Consider the following 14,742-nt stretch of genomic DNA (forward strand, 5'->3'; position numbering starts at 1 on the left):
GATAGGCGCCGTTGGCAGATAATGTAGTTTATAGTAGCACCAGATGAGGTCTTCCTACTATCAATTAGGATTCCTGAGATCTTGCACACATTTTGATTTTGCAAACATACCTCTTTTATTAAAGATCCCATGTGAAGAGCAGTCAGAGGGGTTTGCTCTGCTGGTTTGACAACCACTGTGTTTCCGCAGCTAAGGGCAGGCCCTATCTTCCAGAGGAACATGAGCAACGGGAAATTCCACTAGAAAGCAATATATAACAATAGATTCTTTGTATTACTGAAAGCCACATTTGCTAATCTAACTTCTACATTTTATGCTCCCCGTAGATGTTAAATAAGAATTGTGGTAGTTTTGTTTAACCATCTGTTATATCCTAATTAAGTTCATTGCTCAAAGCAACTCATAAATGCTAAAAACAACAACAACGAAAACAAACTCCAAATAAACTAGATACAGGAAGAGAGTAGGAGAAAGTCATAAAATTTTATCAAGTGCTATTATTTTGAGTTTATTTTCTACCAGGAAAAAAAATCACTGCATGGTTTAGAAAACAAACCTTTCTATTAAATATAAGTTATCTGTGTTTAAAAAGTGTAACTATTCCTCACTCCTTAATAGGTCTTTAATTATAACTATTTACCCAATAATAATATTTAGTAATATTTATTTCCACTGATGGAGAAGGCAGTGGCACCCCACTCCAGTACTTTTGCCTAGAAAATCCCATGGACGGAGGAGCCTGGTAGGCTGCAGTCCATGGGTTCGCTAGAGTCGGACACACTGAGCGACTTCCCTTTCACTTTTCACTTTCATGCATTGGAGAAGGCAATGGCAACCCACTCCAGTGTTCTTGGCTGGAGAATCCCAGGGACGGGGGAGCCTGGTGGGCTGCTGTCTATGGGGTAGCACAGAGTCGGACACAACTGAAGCGACTTAGCAGCACTTCCACTGAAAACAGCTTGCTAAAGGCAGAAGTCCAAAGTCTGGAGACTGACAGGTTGGTTCAAATCTCAGCTCAATCACTGAGCAGCCATATGAATTCAGACAAGTTATATGCACTCTATGTATGATTTCATCATCTGCACATGCTGACAACAATTCTCTTTACTTCAGAACGCTGTCCTGAGGATTCATAGAGAAAGTGGTCCAAATGTTTAACACAATGATTGGTTCACCACAGACAAACAGTAAATATTAGTATTTACTACTATTCAGGATTGTGTAATTTTATGGATTTTATTGGGAGTTTTGAACTAACAAGCAATTTTATTCAAAACGTTGGTATGTGTATATTTTAGTCTCATTGGAGCAAAAGATAGTCATTACCACTTCCTCATCTAAGAACATCAGGGCATTTTGCCATCTGGTTTTTTTTTTTGCCTTTTTGAATATATCATTTAAAGGAAAATCACTGGTAGTCTCCTATTTATTGGACTTAGAAGGAAATCTTCATGATTCTGCTTAAACATGGTACTTTCTCAAAGAAGAATATGGAGTATCAAAGCCTTTTATCTAAAGATAAAATATATTCCATACTGTGCTTCAAATGCCTCTGGCATGGTTTCTTTAATTTAGTTAAGAAATTTCATTCAAGAATTTGAACACTCTGGTTGCTACTATTCTCCATGCTGAGAAGTCCCAATGCAGATATATGAAGTGTTGGAGAGCAGTTGGCCATACTATACTTCATTAAAATGGCTGGTGTCTTGCACAATGACTGCTTTGCTATGTCATGTTAATCGTAAGAGTTTACAACATAGCTTTTTAAAACAAACCTTAGAGTAAAAGGTTAAGATTTGGTGATACTGTACTATGGAAACACACTCAAGAGATGTACCAGAGTATAGATAGGATTTAGATTACCTAGTTCATATTCAAAGGGTATAGTTACAGAGAGACCTAAGTTCAACAATGACTATATTTGCTCCACATTTAGCAAATATCTAAGCATTCATTTGTGCCTGAGAAAGCATCATACCAAATGAAATAGAATTAGAACTCATTTCTTTTGAGACTGAAAGTTACATAAGGGAACAACTTACAGGAATGATTTGGCCACACACACCAACAGGCTCACTTCTTGTATATGTAAAAAAGTTTCCATCTGGAAAATAAAATGCATAAATATTTATGGACAAATGTGCTTGATAGTCACAGAATGTTGGTTTGGGGCTGATGTGAGAGGAAGATATAGACAATAATTTAAAAAGAGTTTATATTTCTGATTATTTACAAAATGAAAACCCTAAAATAGGGTGAGCCCTCAAATAGTAATTTGAAATAAGAGGAACCATAAAACTGAGTTAAGTGCACAATTGGAAAAGATCTGAATGATGTTTATTCTATCTCTGATCCTCCCAGAGGACTACTTTCTAATTCATACTTATTCTCAAAATTTCCTTTCTTTCATGATAAAGGAAATAAAAGGTATGTAAATAGGAAAGAAACATAGCTCTGTTTCTGATGACTCTTAAGTTCTACCAGTAATTTTTTAAGTACCTAATATAATTTAAAAAATAGTAAAATTAAAACATGGTAGAATTAAAAAATAGCTCTCTATGACTGGCAAGTTTTTCCCACTGACTTGTTCTAAAAAGTCCTTTTTTTTTTTTTTTTTTTTTTTGCCTACCAAATGATAAAAGCAAATTCTCTTAATCTAGGAAAAAGATGTCAGAAGTAGAAGACATTTCTTTTCAGTCTGGATCTGATTGATTCATATGCCTCAATGAATGACCACATGTGACCTTGATGCGCTCATCCTGAGTTTGCACTATGCTTTGTGATTTGTTCTGTTCTAGTTCCCACAAAAGTTTCCTGGCTGTCATAGTAAGAAGGCCCCTTGTCAAGATGTGTTTGTACTCTAAATGGCTTCTCCTGTTTTGTCAAAGGGTAAAATAAAAGTTTCTAAAATATCCACAGTTCTTGGTCCCACCATGGTCTCTCTCTCCCCTTTCCACTTCCTGGTGCTCACTTCTAAGCTGAGGGCCGCTCCAATTAGATGGAAATGTACATCAGGGCCAGTCCTGGAGGATATTTTGTTTTCATAGTCAGTAAGTGTATATGAATTAAATTCAGCTCCTGGTGTTTTCCAAATTTATGTTTTTCATATTCTTATCCCATTATGTGTATACTGTATTAAAATACTAAAAAGCAAACATATTCACTCACACAAATTCTTAAGCTATAAACACAGGCTCATCTTTCTTTGAAACTATTTGAAACAAATCAATGTGAATTAGTTTGTTTAATTAGCCTGCTCTAACTATACTGAGTTAGACCAGGCACACAGAATGGCCAGAGCTGACTCATACTGGAACATACAAAGAGGCTTAAATAATTACATTATAGGAAGAATGTAAATGTCACTGTTGGAATAAAACCCAAATAAATAATTTCAGAGGCCAGCTTTGAAAAGTTTCCTTAGAGAGACAACTGCTTAAATCAGTAATTGTGGACATACAGATGTTCTTACTCTAATACTTTCTAAAATATCTGTAGTGTTATCTTCTGCATGATTATGCTGGAACAATTTTAAAATCCGTATGATGAATCTTAGCAGAACTTCCAGGGTCAGACTGCATTGTCTCAAAGTCAAGAAGAAAATAATTTTCCCCTACTTGGTTGACATCTTTAAAAGGGAGAGTTAGGAATTATTCATCTCTACAGTATTCTCCTCACCCGTACCCTCACTCTGGGTGGTTTCCTAAAGTTACTTACCCATGGGTATTGTACGGCCCTGGATCTTGTCAGCCCAGCCTGCACAGTAGCGTAGTGTTTTTATGCAGCCTCCTAAATCCATCAGATATGCATTGGAAAATAGTTTTCCACCATTCATTGCCTCCATTGTCTGAAAAAGAGATCATCCCAAGTCTAAAGTTCCATAGAAATTTTAGATTAAAAAGATAGTCAATATTTCATCACTTCATGGCAAACAGATGGGGAAACAATGGAAACAGTGACAGACTTTATTTTCTTGGGCTCCAAAATCATTCAGATGGTGACTGCAGCCATGAAATTAAAATACACTTGCTCACTGGAAGAAAAGCTATGACCAACCTAGACAGCATTTTAAAAAGCAGAGACATTACTTTGCCAACAAAGGACCATCTAGTCAAAGCTATGGTTTTTCCAGTAGTCATGTATGGATGTGAGAGTTGGACCATAAAACAGGCTGGGCACCAAAGAATTGATGCTTTTGAACTGTGGTGTTGGAGAAGACTCTTGAGACTCCTTTGAACTGCAAGGAGATCAAACCAGTCAATCTTAAAAGAAATCAGTCCTGGATATGCATTGGAAGGACTGATGCTGAAGCTGAAACTCCAATACTTTGGCCACCTGATGTGAAGAACTGACTCATTTGAAAAGACTCTGATGCTGGGAAAGATTGAAGGCAGGAGGAGAAGGGAATGACATAGGATGAGATGGTTGGATGGCATCACTGACTTGATGGACATGAATTTGAGCAAGCTCTGGGAGTTGGTGATGGAAGGGAAGCCTGACATGCTGCAGTCCATGGGGTTGCAAAGAGCTGGACATGACTGAGCGACTGAAATGAACTGAATATTTTGAATAGTCATGTGCTAGGGAATTTTGAAAACACTGGAAGAAATCCTGTGAGCATTCTTGTATAACTTCCTCTTTGTAAAAAGGAGATTAAAAAAAGAGTTAAAATGACTTGCTTAAGGACATAAGATCTGGGTAGAAAAGGTATTGAGATTCTGGTTTCTAAACTTTAGTGCCCTTCTGTCTCATTCTGAGCGCCCCTAGTGAACCAACTTTCCAGGAATTGGTCACAATTTTATATACGCACAGCTTGTGAGAGTGGTGCTTAGTTTCTTTAGTCAGATCAGGGTTCCAACAAGATTTTACTTGTTGCATGATACAACAGTGGGTGTCTATTTACTGTCAGTGACCATTAATAATGCCTCAATAATCATTTTTAATTTTTACATTCCATGTGGATATTCTCACACAATTCACACAAACTTAAGTAACCTCTAGATTTTTTTTAATCCATGAGTTTTCTGCAACAAAATATTGAATTGTGAAACTCTGAGTTTTGTTACTAATACCATAATTATTTGAATGGTTAGGCTGTAAAGTTCAACATTTTTTAGTCCAGTGCCCTAATGGTTTTAGGATGACTATCTCTTATTTTCCTCCTTTTCTTAAGCAGAACTTTTAAGACTTTGGGGCCTGATGTTCTGCTGAGGCAAGAATGTACAGGTGACAAACTCTTAAATCAGTTCCTTGTCTGTTGTACAATATTCTGTCTCTGTAATTCACAGATTAAATAAATTAAGGAAGCCAAGTTTTAACATATTCTGCTTTCTTCCTGTAGGACATTTTCAGTTAATGTTATATTGTGTATAACTTCTAATTCCATACTTTTGCATATTTTATGCTGAATCTTTGGATAATAAACAACACTTTGATTAACTATAACTAACAATGTTGATTTAAAAAAGAAAGCCTTCTTGTTACTTCAAGTTAAGGTTCTAAAGGTAGTAAAAGCTTACTCTGAAATCTTCTGTTGCTGTTGCTTTGTGTTAATTGGCTTCTCAAGGAGAAAACAAGGTAACACCCCCCTCTACCCATTTTATGTGCTGATCCATATAACTGCTGAAATGTTTTTTTAAAATGAGTATACATAAAAATAACATTTTTATAAACACATGAATGGATTTTTCTTTATTACTCTCTCACCTACAAAAAGAATATAATTTAATCAAGACCATTGTGAATGTGTATCAGTTCATTTCAGGAAGAGAAAAAGTGGCCGCTTATTAACTATTTTGGTGGGCTAAGACTGGAGAAATAAGAGTCATTTTAAAGAAATATTCTGGACACCTTTAAGAAACTCCATGAGATTTTTTTCACTCAGAGTTCAGTAGTCAAGTAAATTCAAGAAAGCTAGTCTATTATTCTAGAATCTTCATGCTGCAGATGACCTTGTTAAAGACTCAGAAATTCTACAGTTAAGGAAAGAAATTTGTTTAATCTGTTTTAACTCAGCATCTGCCAAAGTTTAGACTGCAAAGTCTATTTTGGGAGTAGATATTAACATCATCTAGAACCCACGTGCAGAGTACTTACTGTCTGAAAATAAGCTCAGTGGTATGGTTCATATACAAGAGCTGATAGAAGTTTTTTGTTTTATTTCTAGAAAGTATATTGTTGTTATTGTTGTTTAGAGAGTATGTAGTGACCACTAACCACAAAACAACTTACCAATCCGAAACATGAATGCTTTCTAGAGATTTTGAGTTCTGCCCAGTTCAGTTAATACTCACCGCCAGGAGCAGATGATCTCTTTCAATTAAGTCAGCCAACTTGTTTAACAGCCGTCCTCTCTCTGAAGCATCCATAGTACGCCATGGAGAGCCAATCTGAAAAGCTTGTCTTGCAGCCTTCACTGCTTTGTCAACATCCTCCTGCGGTCAAAGTGAATTCAATTAGTGGGCTGCTGCTGCTGCTACGTCGCTTCAGTCGTGTCTGACTCTGTGCGACCGCATAGACGGCAGCCCACGGGGCTCCCCCGTCCCTGGGATTCTCCAGGCAAGAACACTGGAATGGGTTGCCATTGCCTTCTCCAATGCATGAAACTGAAAAGTGAAAGTGAAGTCGCTGAGTCTTGTCCGACTCTTAGCAACCACATGGACTGCGGCCCACCAGGCTCCTCCATCCATGGGATTTTCCAGGCAAGAGTACTGGAGTGGGGTGCCATTGCCTTCTCCGAATTAGTGGGCTAAATATATTCATAAATTCAATGGTAATAACCATATAAAATAGACTAGAGTTCCTCATAAGCTGTGTCTTCATCAGCTCAAAGTCCAGCACATTGGACTCAACTACTGTATATTAGAATTATATCTGCTGCCTACTTTTTGGAATGATGAGAGCCATATACAAAGCACATGCATGATTTCCTAAAATAGAAATATTATATTTTAATAGTTGCTATCATTGGAGTGTTTACCATATATCAGGTAATGTTCTAATTGCTTTACACATATTAACTCATTTAATTTTCAATAGCTTTATGAGACAGATACATTTTCTATTTTACAGATGAGGAAACTAAAGCAAAAAAGAAGGTTGAGATTTGCTCGAGCTCAGTAGCTGAAAGTGGCTGAACTATGTTTTAAACAGAGCCTAGCTGGTGGTAGAATCTTCGCTCTTCACCACTAACATTTCACTGTTTTGGTGACTGGGTTGCCAAAAGTTCCAGGGAAACTCAAGATCTAAAACAGTGAGTATCTTCTTGGCTCTCTGTTGATTTTATGGGCTGTGCACTCTCATGAAGAACCTACTGAAGGGTGAATAAGAACTGTGTTTTGCTGTTGAAGAGCAAACATTATAAACATATCCTCAGTCCTCTTGTGCAGAGGGAAAAAAGGTATAGAGGCAGCAGGGTCTGGTATAAAGAAGGGCAGTATATTACAACCTCTCATTTCCCAGTTGGGTGCAGAGAGATTCTTTCAATCCCTAAATAGGTAAAAAAGTCAGTTTCTTACTATTCAGGTACTGCTTTAATTATATTAATTCAAACAAAAATAATCAAGAAATTTCACACTCAATCTAGGTTTCTTGCCTTCATTAGTGTGTCTTTACTCATACCTTTTCCTAAACTGGTTTATTCCTCCTGTTCTTTCCTACTCTGCCTCAGTTAAATACTCTCCCTGACGACTCACTCCCATAGATCTTTGTTCAGATCCCATATGAGCTCCTTTAGAATCCATCTACTACAAAAATCACTGCCTCTTCCCTTAATACTTCATGTGTCCTTTTTCCTTCCCCCATCAAATCAGTTGTAAATACTTTAAACACATACATCATCCCAGTGTTCTTTTGTACATCAGTCTGGTCGCTATGTGAAGCTATATAAGCTCCACAAATCATGGTACCTCTTAGGCCAGTGTGTTTTCTTTTGGGTAGGAGTGATAGTTTCCTGAAAGAAACTGAAGATAAAATTGCTCTATTTTTTTTAAGTTGCCCAAATTAAACTGAACCCATTCAACAATGGTATCTTCCCTTGAGGAGGCATGGATCTCAGATTAATATTCCCTGTCTTTGATTATATTTAGTTAAGAAGTCCCAAACTGGAAGTTCCCTGGTGGTCCAGTGGCCAAGATTTACTCTTCCGCTTCAAGGGGCACAGATTTGATCTCTGGTTGAAGAACTAAGATCTAGTATAGTGCGGCCAAAAAGTAAAAAAAAAAGAAATCATCCCAAACTTACAAGTCTGCAAATTAAAATACAAGCAAAGTAAATTATTTTTACAACATTTATTGCCACGCTAAGATGATCTTGGGCCAGAGAAATATTTTAGAAGCATGATCTGGTCTAAGTGATATATTATCACAATACAGATTACAAGCAAATATTCTTTCACTGTAAGCATCATACACTTGTATATATTACTGTTTAACTTTTGAGGGAATGATGATTATATACAATAAAATACATGTATTATTACTCTCCATTCCTAATAAATGCATATATATATATATATATACACACACATATATAGTTCCTATTTTGAGCATTCAGTTAACCACATTGATTGCTTATATTTAGACATTGTTTTAGGCCATAGGTTCTCACCTTCTCCAAATCATTTTGGAAGAGTGCTGTTGAAAAACATTAAAGGCAAACTGTAAGAATCTGAAATTGCCAGCATGATCTGTAGATACCACAGCTTATAAAATACATGCTCTGTGTTTAAAAAGGTCTGTATGACACAGCTTTCACTGGGATCCTTCTGCTCAGTGTTCTATCATCAGCCTTAGCCAAATACAGCTTATCATAGGCATCCTGGTCTCTCAGAGGGATATGGAATAATTGGCTTCAAGACAAGTAACTCTGCCATATGGAAAATATGTTCATGGAGAATGCTGCTATAAATAAGGACAGTTTTGTGGTTATGTTCTTTAGATCATGCTTCTCCTTTTCTCATATATTTTATCTTTCAGGCACAGAAATAGAGTAATGGTAGTTAATATATAGCTCTGGAACAAAACAACCCAGATCTGAATTCTGGTTCCTCACCTATTAACTATGTAAGTTTTGAAGTATCCATCTATTCATCCATTTATGATTTGCTACACACTAAAGATTTGCTAAACAACACTAAAGATTTGCTAAACATTCTATTCTGTAGCATTCTTATCAGGTTGCTAATGATTAAATAGTGAAGTAAAGAGACCAACCTTTTGAAAATCCTAATTGTATGGGAGAAACACACAACCACATAATCACATCTCTATTATAAACCATGAGAAATTTGGTTCAGTTCATCCTGAAGTGAACTATATTGTTATATGATTTCTCTAACCTTTTGTTTTTGGATTATTTAAGCTGTGTCAGGTCTTAGCTGTGGCATGTGGGATCTTTTGTTGTGGCACACAGATACCCCAGTTGTGGCACACAAGCTTAGTGGTTGTGGCGTGTGGGCTTAGTTGCTCTGCTGCATGTGGGATCTTAGTTTCCCAACCAGGCACTGAACCTGTGTCCCTTGCATTGCAAGGAGGATTCGTAACCATTGGACCACCAGAGAAGTATCTTCTTATCTTTAAAACAGGAATAATTTACCTCACGTGCTTCCCAGGTGGCTCAGTGGTAAAGAATCTGCCTGCCAAAACAGGACATGGGCTCATTCCCTTAGTCAAGAAGATCTCCTGGAGAAAGAAATGGCAACCCACTCCAGTATTCTTGCCTGGAAAATTCCATGGATGGAGGAGCTTAGCAGGCTACTGTCCAGGGGCTTGCAAGGAGATGGATACCACTTAGCGACTAAATCACCACCATAATTTACCTCATGGAGTTGTGTTGAAGACTAAATAAAGTGATATTTGAAACATTTTCTGTGTGACAGACATTATGTTAAATGTTCATTAAGTGGTAGTACGTTCTATTGGAGTTGGAGTGAGTCAAAACAAACTTAACTCTCAGCAATTCTAGTGTATTTTAATCCTTCCTTTCAGTTTTCACTGCCCTGTATTATTTTAGGCTATCATCTTGCATTGTTGCTAACCCTCCTAGGTCCATTCTCTTGCCTCCTCAGATTGTTTGCCTACTACATTGCTTAGTCACTCAGTTGTGTTCAACTCTTTGCAACCCCATGAACTGTAGCCTGCCAGGCTCCTCTGGCCATGGGATTTCCCAGGCAAGTATACTAGAGTGGGTAGACATTTCCTCTTCCAGGGGATCTTCCCAACCCAGGGATCAAACCTGCATCTCCTGCATCTCCTGTATTGGCAGGTAGATTCTTCACCACTGTGGCACCACTTTGTGGTCTTGCCTATTCCAACCAGGCTAATCTTCCTCAAATAATTTGACCATATCACTTTCCCTTCCCTGTATTTGCAAATGCTCCCTTTTGCCCACAGTCCTGAAGCCAGTCTCCTCTTTCTGATTTTCAAGGCCTAGCATTTCCGGCTCTAAGTCACCTACTCAAACTTGTGTTTATACGTTTTATACTCTAGGTAGCCCTCTGTTTCTCACATTTGCTTTTGTAATTTTCCTTCCTAGAACGTTCTCCCAGCTCATCCCTTCCTTTCAAAATCCTTCATATTCTTTAAGACCCAGCTCAAATATCACTACCTACCTAAACCGTTGCCAAACTAAACCAGCTTGATAATAGCTACTAGTTAAAAGCTTACTAAGTTCCTGGCACTATGCTACTGCTGTAGTTAAGCATCACAAACTTGGTTTTATAAGACATGAGATGCAGCAAAAGTAGAACCAAAATTTGATTCCAAATCTGACTCTAAAATCCAGTTTTAGGATAGCTTTAAAGCTATCCTGATAATGATCTCCTTTGCAATGAATATTTACTGCTACCTCTAGTATAAGCTATAATATTTCTCACTCTTTGGGTCTATGATAGGCAGTTAATAAATATTTAAACATTTTATTATGTATCTTATAATGAGTTTTCATTATGTTACATTGATTTCATATAAGGGTGCTCCTTATATAAATAATCTTATATTGATATTTATAAAATAATTCATATCTTAATTGATTCCATTATATAGCACAGCTTTTACATTAATCAAACTATTAGGTATAGAGGTTTTTAAAAAATTATTATTATTATTATCCCAAGACTATTATTGCTTGGATTTTTAATCCAGGACTAGCATATCCAAAGACATAATTTTAAATAATTAGAAAACAATTTGATACATTAACTCAAATTTTCTGCCATCAATAGCGCTTTTACCTGATAGTGTTTAAAGTGTTCCTTTTTTAAAGTAGGGGACCACAAGTTGAACAGAAGAAGTTAACGAAGGACTGAACTCATCCATTCCTGCCAGACCACGTATTTCCATATTACATGCATCCATATTTGAAGAAAATAGTTATCAGACCAGATTTACACCTGTCACAGACACTTACTGTAATGGACATTTACTTTTATCCCCACCAATTATTTGCTAGGTCATGCTGTAGTATTAAAAGCAGCTTGTGGGATTAGGCGATATAGCCTAAAAGAGCCACTGAAGTGAAAAGAAAACAGTTCCCACCCACATCTGTGCTTTGCTTTGTAACCTCCATTTGTTCTTGCCCCTCCTCCTCTCTTTATAATACCATTGAAAGGCTGTATGTAGCCCATTGTTAGCTCCATTCTACTCATAAATTAAATCCTTAAAACCTCTTGGCTCATTATCTAAAGAGTCAGTTCCAGAATATTAGGTTTACTGTGACCCTGTAATTTACTAGATTTGTACCTTCACTAAGCAACGTTAGAAGTTACCATACATTTGTCGGCAAACTTGTGAGAACAGCAATAATTATTTAAAAACAAAAGCTGGTAGATTATTTCAGAAAAGAATATGATGACAAGAGCACTGGATCTTAAGCAAACAGTTGCTTGCTATGGACAGTTTATACCATTAACAATCTAACTTGAGAGATAAGTATTCAGCCAACTCCATTAGCACAGTGACCTGATTTGAAGCTTTGTTGGACGTTAATGAATGTTTTTAATCTACATTTGCACAGACAGTTCTTCTCTTCGACAAGCAGCAGTAACCGTCAATAAGCAGAGAGCAAATGGATAATAGGTATTTCTAAAGCTTCAGGTGTGATCATCAGCTTTCCCTCACTTTACTTTAGAAAGAGGGTAAATCTCACCAACGATGCCAAGTCCTCAGATGGCCTGACAAGATTTCACCTGGAATTCCAGGCACAGATTTGTTTTACTGAGGAAACTCATTCCGGAAGCTAGGGGCAAAGTGAGACGTCCAAGGCCCCAGAGCTAAAGAATTAAATGTTTTTTCTTTCGCTAACGCACACTGCAAACGGTTCTGCAGTCTCCCTCCTGAGAGGCCAGGACACCTCTGGAGAGAAAGAGTACGCAACCATCAGGGGCTCAACTCTGTCCTCAGCTTGCCTGTTATTGCTTTTCCCATCTCTTCAGGGTTGTCAGAGCCACTCAAGCAACTAGGATATTTGAGGTCATGTAATGCCTGGAGAATCCCAGGGACGGGGGAGCCTGGTAGGCTGCCGTCTCTGGGGTCGCACAGAGTTGGACACGATTTAAGCGACTTAGCAGCAGCAGCAGCAGCAATGCTGGGTTGAGGGCTTCCCTGGTGGCTCAGTGGTCAAGAATGCACCTGCAATGCAGGAGCTGTGGGAGATGCAGGTTGGATCCCTAGATCAGGAAGATCCCTTGGAGGAGGGAATGGCAACCCATTCCAGTATTCCTGCCAGGAAAATCCCACTGAGCCTGGTGGGCTACAGTCCACAGGGTTGCAAAGAGTCGGACATGGCTGAAGTGATTTAGCACGCACAGAATGCTGGGTAGATCTCTAGGAGTCTCTGATTAAAAGCTATTTTTCCTTATTGAATGTGAAGAACCAATTTTTCTCTTATTTCTGGGAATGGCTCATGGGACCAAGGGTTCTGAGTTTCCTGAATACTTTGCTAGGGATCATCAGTATTTCTTGCCCTAGTTCAGTCTTATGGCATTTCTGAGAGATGCAGATTGATTGTCTTAGCACAGTTCCCAATCATTAACTTCCGTACTTGTCAGAATCCCTGCCTCCTGTTAAATGTTAATAACACCTGAGGGGAGATCCAACTTACGATTTAATATATTTGTTCAGTGGTTCTCAAAGTGTATTCCCTTATCCTGATCCCAACATCAGCTTCAGCTAAGAATTTGTCAGAAATGCAGGTCCTCAGGTCTCACTCTAGAATTATTGAAACAAACTTTGGGATATGTGGGGCTCAGGGATCAGTGTTTTAATAAGTGCCACCCCCCCAGGAAATTCTAAAGCATCCAACATTTCTAGAATTACTGCTTTAGTCAGTAGTCAATTTAGTACTAGATTTCTGAGATGTATGAAATATACAGAAACAAAACTTGATAAAGGAGTAAATTATTTCATTTATTCATTACTTATAGTGTGTTAGATACCATGAGCATAAAGGTGAGATGTAGTTCATCTCTAAACCAAGTTCATCTCATGTCTTCTATCTCTACAAGAAGCATATTGTCTCAGACAAATTAACCAATAAGCAATAAAAGACAAGGCTTAGAATATACATAAATGTGGTGTTCTATAATGACATAGAAGAGAGCAATTCTACCTGGAAATGTTAGAGAAAGCTTAAAGAAGTGTGAAACCTATAACAATGGAAGCTTCATTGTATGCCTGGTGCTATTAAAACATTTCACTTATTTGTTTTATTTTTATTTTTTTTCCAGTTCTTTTGCAGGGAGGGCAGTCAACCGCAAGGTATGTGAGAGCTTAGTTTCCTGACCGGGAATTGAACCTGCATCCCATGCATTGAAAGCATGGAGTCTTAACCACTGGACCACCAGGAAAGTCTCCCATGTTTTTTTAAACTCTCCCAAGTTTTTCCTATCTCCTTCTTTTATACAAAAAGTAATAGAAGCTCCAAAAGGTTAAATGATAAATGCAGCTGTGGATCTTTTGTGCTCTTATCACAGATGATGACTTGAACTTGGTCCCAAGGACAGTACCATGGCCATCGTCTAGAGGCAGTGCCCAACATGCAATGTTTGGGGCATGGTAAAGGTTGGAACTCTTACACTGATAGGGAAAAATAGAAGCCAGAAGCAAAGTTTTTTTTCCCCAGAGTCAATGAGAAACCCTTGAGGAATTTATGCATGGATGAACTCTGGTATATAGAAAGTGAAATCTGAAAGCAGATGACATGTGTCTCCATTCTATTTTGCTTCTACTTCTCAAGCTGTTGACTCCTCTGTCTAAACTCTGCATTCTTGCCCCTCAAGGCATGGGTCTTATTTCTTCTGATAATAATGCAACCTGAATCCAGGGCCTTTCCTAAATCCTAAAGAGCCCTTCAGGTATATCACTGTTTTCAAATAGGTTTGCAAGGTGTAATATCTTGAGATTAGTTGATTGGGAAGAAGATAAGGAAAGAATGGTGACAGTACGAGAAGACATGACTGCTGCCATGAACTGACAGTGTCGAGAGTAGTATTATCCTTGAGTTTTGCTGAGTTTTCATCTTCCAATAAGTAGTCTTTTCATGTAGCAAAATAATTAACCTCTTTATATCTTACATGACAGAAATTAAAATCTTGATAAGAGCTAGACAACTAAAGACCAGAAAAATCTTTTCCAGTTAGACCATATTCTTTTTAAGATATGTGTTCAGATAAAAATTCTGAAGGCTTTTAATCTCTTCACTCCCTTACCTATTTAATATCACCCTCTCTTACTTTAATAATATTAA

The 14,742-nt window shown here is 37.6% G+C and overlaps 1 protein-coding gene across 1 annotated transcript in view; it reads right to left on the bottom strand.

The window, feature by feature from the left end:
* The window catches only part of ALDH1A1 (aldehyde dehydrogenase 1 family member A1), a 53,382-nt gene that overhangs the window by 23,416 nt on the left and 15,224 nt on the right, over positions 1-14,742 (bottom strand). Inside the window, exons 3-6 of the mRNA XM_055578312.1 lie at positions 6,294-6,434; positions 3,718-3,847; positions 2,043-2,104; positions 111-239 (exon numbers count right to left, since the gene is read on the bottom strand). Of these exons, the coding sequence (XP_055434287.1) occupies positions 111-239; positions 2,043-2,104; positions 3,718-3,847; positions 6,294-6,434 (462 nt within the window). The remainder of the gene's footprint in view (positions 1-110; positions 240-2,042; positions 2,105-3,717; positions 3,848-6,293; positions 6,435-14,742) is intronic.

This window comes from Bubalus kerabau, chromosome 4 (assembly GCF_029407905.1).
Source record: "Bubalus kerabau isolate K-KA32 ecotype Philippines breed swamp buffalo chromosome 4, PCC_UOA_SB_1v2, whole genome shotgun sequence".
Taxonomy (NCBI): Eukaryota; Metazoa; Chordata; class Mammalia; order Artiodactyla; family Bovidae; genus Bubalus; species Bubalus kerabau.